This window comes from Mizuhopecten yessoensis, unplaced genomic scaffold (genome assembly GCF_002113885.1).
Source record: "Mizuhopecten yessoensis strain PY_sf001 unplaced genomic scaffold, ASM211388v2 scaffold10829, whole genome shotgun sequence".
Lineage (NCBI taxonomy): Eukaryota > Metazoa > Mollusca > Bivalvia > Pectinida > Pectinidae > Mizuhopecten > Mizuhopecten yessoensis.
This window is the reverse complement of record NW_018408742.1, coordinates 576,900-586,140: the sequence shown is the minus strand read 5'-3', so window position 1 is coordinate 586,140 and position 9,241 is coordinate 576,900. Positions and strand designations below refer to the sequence as shown.

At 33.7% G+C, this 9,241-nt stretch overlaps 1 protein-coding gene across 8 annotated transcripts in view; it reads left to right on the top strand.

The window, feature by feature from the left end:
* Positions 1–8,355, top strand: part of LOC110462776 (basement membrane-specific heparan sulfate proteoglycan core protein-like) — a 182,914-nt gene extending 174,559 nt beyond the window's left edge. For all 8 annotated transcript variants that reach the window (XM_021516932.1, XM_021516938.1, XM_021516937.1 and 5 more), the window contains 7 exons: positions 927–1,054; positions 1,622–1,793; positions 2,604–2,738; positions 3,254–3,482; positions 4,321–4,404; positions 4,757–4,860; positions 5,227–8,355. In XM_021516932.1, the coding sequence (XP_021372607.1) occupies positions 927–1,054; positions 1,622–1,793; positions 2,604–2,738; positions 3,254–3,482; positions 4,321–4,404; positions 4,757–4,860; positions 5,227–5,375 (1,001 nt within the window). In that variant the 3' untranslated portion in view covers positions 5,376–8,355. The remainder of the gene's footprint in view (positions 1–926; positions 1,055–1,621; positions 1,794–2,603; positions 2,739–3,253; positions 3,483–4,320; positions 4,405–4,756; positions 4,861–5,226) is intronic.
* The last annotated feature ends 886 nt before the right edge of the window (positions 8,356–9,241 follow it).

Below are 9,241 nucleotides of genomic sequence, written 5' to 3'. Positions count from 1 at the left end.
TAGGTAGTCTTAACTTTTGTGTCACAAATGAAACGTGTACTGTTTCGGGGCCTACACAAGGGCCTCTGCTTCGCAATAACGATCATAATTATCACGAAATGAAGAAAGTTTAATGATCAATTAACATTGAATTAAATAATATACTATCATTTTACCCATTTATAAATGTGCCATTGTTCTATGCCAGGCCGTCGTTGTTACGTATCGACCTTACATTGGATATATAGAGGTATACTCCGGTGAAGAAAATATGTCGGGTATATGTTTGTGACTTGATTTACACTTTGCCGAAATTTTTGCCGATAGTTCGAACTCACGCTTATTTTCTGAAGCATAATTTTGTATAATCCGAACAGGTTCATCAATATTTATTTAATTTTGTTCGAACTGACCGAAGGTTTACCGTAATTAACAATTTGCTGTAAAGATAAATCTTTACAGTTTTTCATCCCTTTAACAACACTTCTGTTGCCAAGGTTATATTTTCTGTAAATCAGTTAATTTTGGTGAATCCTTATTTTTGCGGTTGAGTTTTTGGATAATATCAGTTAAAGCTATTTAAATACACTATCAATATCTTCATATGAATTAAGTATACTCAGGTAAATATTTGCTTATGTATAGCTTAATTGCTTTCTTCAGAATGGAGTAAGTATCAAACACAGTTTCAATTGAATTATGTAAGCTTATAACTTTGCATTAACATTTATGATATGAGTATGACTTGATTTTGAAATCAAATGCTTAATGCTTATTGGTATATGTATTTTATAAAATGGACAATACCCTTTTGCCATGTTGTGTCTGCTTTTTGCTGTTGACACATTTGATTAAGAGTTGTGTTGAAACATCAAGAAGTAATGCAGTAATATCAAAAACACAGCATAATGTTGGTTTTGACAGTAGTTGTCTCCTCTTTGTTGTAGCCACTTCACCTGGTAACACTGTTGGCCTTGACCTTCGCACCAAACTTTACCTTGGAGGCGTAGAACCGTCTGTAATCATCCCCTCTGGAGTCCAGGTCTCATCTGGCTTCCAGGGCTGTATAGCAGAGGTAATATGCAGCTCACACTGACACACAGCTTTAGATCTTGAGGAATATACAAATGTACATGTTATAATACTAATAGGTGAAAAGCCCTTGTTTGAACACAAGCCTTTCTGTCATATTCAGGAATGTCTTGTGATAATTGATAATCAACATTACTAGAAATTACATTTCAATGCTTACACTTGTTGCTGAAAAGTTGCCATTAAAATATTCAAATCTTTTTGACACCAGGTTTCATTTTCTGAAAACATCTAGTTAATGATTATCGTAACTTTTATTTGCCATTAAGAGGGAAAGCATTACTAAGTGAAGAAAAAAATGCAAACTTCACAAAGGAATGTTGATGACACCAGAAATTGAAAGTTGTTTTACAAAACATCTTAAATAAGCATCACCGACATGAAGGAAAATCCTCAACAAAATTCAGAAATACAAGGCTATGTCCTGTCATGTGGTTTATTTGGTCAGTGTAATAATACTGATTTTACATTTCCTTGGGTATTTGATATATATAAATGTATTAAAGACCTCCGTGGATTGTTTTGATATTCTTTTATCTTGATTTCACAGCTGACCGTTAACATGGTGGCAATCAACCTGATCCGTGACGCTGTTCAAAGCATGGACATTCGTGACTGTACCGACCGCAACATCTGTAACCGTCGTCCCTGTCTCAACGGGGGAGCTTGTGAAAGTCTCGCCATCAATGACTATCGATGTAACTGTCCAGAAAGCTTTACAGGTGAGACACTAGGTTACATAACGGTTATCAACTTACAGGTGAGACATTGGATTACACAATGGTTATCAACTTACAGGTGAGACATTAGGTTACATAACGGTTATCAACTTACAAGTGAGACATTAGGTTACATAACGGTTATCAACTTACAGGTGAGACATTATGTTACATAACGGTTATCAACTTACATGTGAGACATTGGGTTACACAACGGTTATCAACTTACAGGTGAGACATTAGGTTACATAACGGTTATCAACTTACAGGTGAGATATTGGGTTACATAACGGTTATCAACTTACAGGTGAGACATTAGGTTACATAACGGTTATAAACTTACAGGTGAGACATTAGGTTACATAACGGTTATAAACTTACAGGTGAGACATTAGGTTACATAACGGTTATCAACTTACAGGTTTTAGTTTACATGTTGATCATCTGGTAGCTTTCTGACGGTCACCTAATGCTATGGATACAATTAAGATAAACAGGTATGCCAAGATAACAACAGTATAGGGGAATATCTAACTTTACTCCTGTTCAGGATCATAGAAATAAACATGTTTTGTGCTCTTTTCAGCAAGTCATATTATGGTATGGATGCCATCAAGCCATCAACTATTTTTCCCAATAATTGCTTTTTACTTTCCTTAAAATTTCTATGAGATAGGATAGGTTTTACAGCTATCAGAATTAGTTGTGCATTTTAAATCAGGAATTCTTGACACAATTAGTATATTACAAATCCCTTTTCTTGTGGTTTGGTTAGATGAGTATTATGTAAAAGTTGCTTTTCTTTGTTCTAAGGCACCCACTGTGAAATGAGGATCAATATTTGTAATACCCGGGCACCATGTCAGAACAGTGGAATCTGCAGCTTCACAGACGATGGCTATCGATGTGACTGCCCTCTAGGATTCATGGGAGACAACTGTGAACTAGGTGAGCACATCTATGAGAAATTTATTTCATAAAAAAACCTAATGAAATGTCTATAATAATTCATTGTAATGGTTTAATTTTTCATATGCCTTGACATATTTAATATGGTTTAGCTGGTATCTATCTATCCTGGAATATTAATTAATCCTTGCATTTGGTGAGGAAAACAGAAAACTAAAATGAAAATGAAACTAATGTAGCCAAAATAACTTTTTCCTAGAGTCAAACTCAGTGCTGAAGATTTCTTGTCCAGTGCTCTATAAATTAGACAGAGCTAAAGGAAAATTCCTACTTGTTAATCCTTTTACCCCTATGTAACTAAAGTAGTCTCTTCCATGTATTGATCTAGAAGAGTGAATTATGATCTACAGTGGTGAAAGGGTTAAGCCAGTAACAAACTGCTAGATAGTTCACCACTGTGACTACACAATAAATAGATGTTACAGCCAGGATCCAAGTGATAAATAGTAAACATTGTTGATGAATTTCCAGTAAGTGAATGCCATGTTTTATAGTGGTGACCTACTCCGGCCCTATCCGCCTGGAGGGTGAAGGATTTGTTGAGCTGAGCCGTGACCTATTCCCCTACACTCAGAATCAGGTAGAGAAAGTGGTTGAGTTGGCTATTCGCACCAACCAAACCAACGGCTTGATATTCTGGCAAGGAGAGGCCGCTCCTGGTCAGTCTGTCTCTACCGGTGACTTTATGATGATTGGACTTCGTGATGGATATATCTACTACAGGTAATATGTAAACCTACTATACAAGTAATATGTAAACCAAAGTGTGATATGTAAACCTACTATACAGGTAATATGTAAATACAGGTAATATGTAAACCAATGTGTGATATGTAAACCTACAGGTAATATGTAAACCAAAGTGACTATACAGGTAATATGTAAACCAAAGTGTAATATGTAAACCTACAGGTAATATGTAAACCAAAGTGTAATATGTAACCTACAGGTAATATGTAAACCTACTATACAGGTAATAAGTAAATACAGGTAATATGTAAATACAGGTAATATGTAAATAATATGTAAATACAGGTAATATGTAACCTACAGGTAGTATGTAACCTACAGGTAATATGTAAATACAGGTAAAACTAAAGTGTAAGAATAGCCAGTGAGATAAAACCTTCTTGTTGAACATATTTTTTTTTTCCCTTAATATCCAAATACGTAAAATTCTTTATACAGAATTTGATAGTCATAAATAATCTCCCCCGCTGAAAGAAATGAATAATTTAAAGTGATTCTTCTTTAGGATACTGGAATCATCATGTCTGTGTGTGTCTGTGTGTGTGTGTGTGTCTACATGTCTGTCTGTCTGTGCGAAAAACTCCATGTTGATTAAGATCAAAGTGACATAAAAAGATTTTATGATGGTGGGTGCCAAGATCCCTCTTGAACCTTTTTTCTTCAGTTCCAAACGATTGACCCCATTCCTAAATTAGTGTAAAAAAAGGTCGGTCTGTTTTTTTGAGAGCTGAGAAAGGAGACATGACAATTATTTGCTGGCCTAGTGTGTGTTTATGTGTAGTAGCTACAAAGTTCTGTTTGTATATTGTAGCTATGAGTTAGGAAGTGGAGCAGCCAACATGAGGTCGTCTCTCCCGGTGAATGATGGACAGGTACACAGGATCAAGGTCACAAGGTAAGCTGACATAGGAGCAAGGTCATAAGTTCAACTCTATTTATGACAAAGACATCATCTATATTTAAAATGTCATAGGATCAAGTTCACAATGCCAATGATAGTGATATTGTTATAATGTCAAAGTCACCAGGTAGATAATTGTAGCATTGTTCGTGATACAAGGTCATGAGGTTATAAGTCTAGTTACATTGACATAGATAGGGTCAAGGCCAGTTTCATAATTCAATGTGAAAGATTTGTTTGTCAACTGATGTTTTTTTACTTAGGCAACATTACCTCCTCCTCAATATGCTTCTTTCATAAAATAATAAAAATCTTATAGAGTAAAATGTTCTCTTTGTTTTCATAGACTTGGAAAAACAGGCACATTAGCTATTGATGGGGGACCAAAAGAAACCGGTTCGTCTTTGGGATATTTACAAATGTTGAACGTAAATGGGAACATTTATGTTGGTAAGTAATCATTACTGGAGAAAATGAACATGAAAAGCATGTAGTGGAAATATTGACTGTACTGATTTATTCACGTTGAAGATGTTTTATTGTGAAAGTTATGTGTAAGCAAGGTGATTTCAGGGGAGAAATACAAAATAATATTAAATAAGTACATTTGTATATGATAATAGTTTCTATGGATCGAACTATTGTATAATGTAATGGAAACGTTGAAAAAGAAACAAATGATCTTAAATAATTTTTTATACACAGAGGTGAATGTATATGGAAAAAATATGTAAAAACAACTGTGATGTAGAAATAAAAGGTATGGTATGTAGATAATTGTTATAAAACTGATGATTTATTTATGTACAAACACAGGTGGTGTACCTGATCCATCATCAATGACAGCCGGTAGATACCAGGATAACTTCAGAGGATGTATATTAGAAATCAAATTGCAGGAGGGGAGAGCACTCTCAATTCCAGAAGATACTGTGGGCGGGCATAATGTGATGTCTTGTAATTGAAGAAAATTAACTCATTAATTGGGACATTAAAAGATTGCATATGATTTGGCATTGAATTGCAGTAATATGGTTTGAACACAAGCTGTCTCGTTACCATAGAGACACAAATATTTAATATATGCAATTCCAATCATATGTGCCATGCTTTGATTAATTTTTACTGGGTAGAAATTTCTACATGATGTTTGAATGACCGGTTACATTACTGTAGCAAGATTTACATGTTAGTATTTTTAAAATAAAACATGAAATTGTTGATTGTATATTTATGTAAATATATACAGGTAGGGGGGTTATTTTCAACTCCTCTCCATATACCCATATGAACAAGAGGTATATATATAGCAATCTATTTCTCACATACGTAATTATATACATTATCTGTATATATATAAATATATATCAAAGATAAATGTGAACTGGAATCTAGATATGGTTGCAGTTTGTTGGGGAAGTTATTTCTGCCATTCACTTGTACCAACAAAACATTAATAATAGTTTGTGTGGAGAGTGTAATCAACTTTCATTTTGAAACTATGTATGATTTAGCACTGTTTAAGCTCTGCTTTAATTTACACATACATAAACCGTAAATCCATTTACTAGTACAACTTATATATATAAAGCTTAATGCTGCAACAATGACTTATAAAACCTTGTATGTATTTTAAATTAAATTCATTTTTCCATGAAATATTTTACGTTTTGATAAACCGGTAGTCACCCTTATATATAGACTGATGCTTTTTACATTCTTTTATATTAATCATGTGCGTATATATATATGTAACATTTTTATCGCTATGTTCTTATGCTTATTCAGGCTTATTCAGGCTGACTATAGTTCATCACGTACATTGCTGCAAATTTTCAGAAATGTTAGGTATATGATGTGTTAGCTATCTACGCTTAAATTACACTGGAGTTACGAGACCTAGATAGGTTACAGAAAATTTAAGTCTAACTCTGGGTCGAAGGTCATGTTAGTGTATCTCAATAGTGTGAATCTCTCATGAAGTGTGTGGATGCATGTGTGGAAAATTATTGTAAGTAAATAATCTAAAACGGAAACAAAGATCCAACTGACAGTATCCGAGGATTACGTTACAAAAGTGTTTTCTTTTATTGTAAATCTCACATGTTAGATTTAGTACCTTTTTAACAAAGATTGTGACAAGTTTTAATTTGCCTGGCCTAGATATTGTACTATATATTTGGCCATTTTGAATGTTGGTGGGTGGGGGGGATTTTTTTACCGGCACTTATGTCCTTCGAGCATTTCAAGGCAAGTGAAATGTGTTGCCTTATCAACCTCTCTGCTTAGGATTTCCATGGTATCCACTATTTTATAACATCTACCATTCCTAGAACTAATAGAAGAAAAACCCTTTTGCTCTATGTTTCATTATAACCTTTCTGTAGATCTTTAATTTGTTGTCCTATATTTTTATATCTTTTACTTGCAGCTGTGCATTTCCCCCTTCTTAAATCCATATTGGCTAATCAAATAGCTTTTTCCTCAGGCTCTAATGTTGTTAGTTTAAGCATTGTTATAATCCAGATGGGATTCCTTTAGTATGAAGTATAGTGATTAATCTCTCCATAAGATCTGGTGTTATTTTCTTCTAACACTTCCTATGTAGTAAAACTTTGAATATTGTATTATATTTATATTAAACCTACTCTATTAGAATATTAACAGAACAGCCTTTTTGGTATTGGAAGTTTTTCTTGCATAAAAGATAGTCATTGTGGACTACATTTGAAGGAAAGTGAAAGATCAACAACCAAAAAAGTTTTAGGTTTTAAAGTATTTTTATGATATTTTTAATACCGGTAAATGCCTTACTATGTCTTCCAAGGTACAAACAGTTACAAAGTACTTTTTTAATTGATTGCATTGTCCGTAGATCAAAGTCTGTGTCACCTAAGTGCCATTAATAAGTACATGTATGAATGGACAAGATCTATTGTTGCTTATACTGTATAAGTATTGATAATTTTGGTCACTTTTAATGTGAAGGTTTTAATAGTCTTGATCACTTTTATGTTTGGATATTAAAAGTCTTGGTCAATACAATGTTTGTGTATTGATATTCTTAGTTAATACAATGGTTGTGTATTGATAATCTTGGTCACTATAACGTTTAGTACCAGACAGGTAAGCAACTGTGATGGTCATAGGGTAACCTCAATACCAAATTCTTGATTAATTAAAACAACTATTAGTGGGTAAAATGTTTTGCTTCAGGTTATTTATGATAACAAAGAAACTTATATATTCAATATAGAATAAAATATCCAAAAATTGATAACAAAGGGAAGAAAGAAGACAGTCCTTGTCCTTTGTACATGTTGAGTATACGGCCAGTCTATGAAATTGAGTACTAACTCGATACCTCAGTATTGCTCACCGCCATAGTGACTACAGTCTGTCATTTTACGTGGTACGTTAAGATTGGGCTTTTCTTGGAAAATCAGTTCCTCAGGAATATTTTTATACATTTTATTATCTATCACATCACACCAGCCTCTATGTAAAAAGCCTGCGGTGAGATATGATGGCAGAATTGGTTATACCGTAGGATCCAAATGAATTTTGTTAAAAATTGTTAAAATAATTGTACATAGAAAATTTTGGAAAGAAATTAAGTTTTCATTTTTACATCACATGCATCACAACTGATCTTCCATGTAAAGCCTAATCTCATCAATGTATGTGGTGTCAACCATCGGATGGGAGTTATCTCCCTTCCCAACAGGTCTTGTTCAGCCACTACATCTATGTGCTCCATGTCACCTGTATTTACTATGTTATTTCACTCAGATGGTTAGCTTTTCTGGAAATACTCATTTAATTTGTTTCTGTGTGGTGCTAGATAGACTATGCAAGAATAACAGTTTCTGTCATGTCTGGCATTGTTGATAAATGGAGTATATGTAAATCCTACAAGTCTAAAAATAAAATTTGAGTTTTGTATTCATGTGTTCTTGTTTTCCCTTGCATTTCATCTGGATAACAAATGCACAGGAGCTCGGGTTCTACAATATATGTGATATATTATCGCAACCCACTAGATATCGCACCCCCTTTATAATACTTTAATAAGGGGATGCGATATCTAGTGGGGTGCGATAATATATCGCATATATTCTGGAACCCGACCACCTGTGAACAAATGAGGTAAAGATCGAGTGCCATCAAATCAAGAAATATTTTTACCTTTTGCAGTATTCTAAAATATTTTTTCTGCAGGTGTATACCATATAAAACACCTTTTGTGATGCATTTTACAAAAATATAGTATCCACTCCCACACTTTAACAACGTGTGATTCCCAGAGTTATTTAGTGCACAGCATTATAATGAAGATAAATTTCTTGCCAAGGGAAGTAACTCTTACCTCGAACAAAATATTATCTTCTATTAACAAAGCCAAATACACAAAGTCTATAAAACAGATCTAAAATCGAATTTGTCTTCTGTATTATAACTTGTACATTGGTACCTTTTACTCAAATGAATAACTTCATAGTTTAGCACAATTATTAGTTAATAATTACTTTGCGGGTCACAATAAGGTTTAAATGTGACAATGTTTAAAACCTTTTAAAATCTTTTGAATAACTTATAGGCCTTCTGTCTAGATATCTGGCCTGTAGCTTGCTGTAATGAAGAACTATATGTTTGTTCAAATAAGTGACGTTGCAATGTTTTTAATGTCACATGGGTAATATTTCTTAAAAACTAACAAGTTCTGCTGAATAACAAAGAGTCCTTAAGGATCATGATAGTTTGGACTGTAGCATGATGGGATGAGGTTCTATCATTTTTAGCTCACCTGGCCCAAAGGGCCATGTGAGCT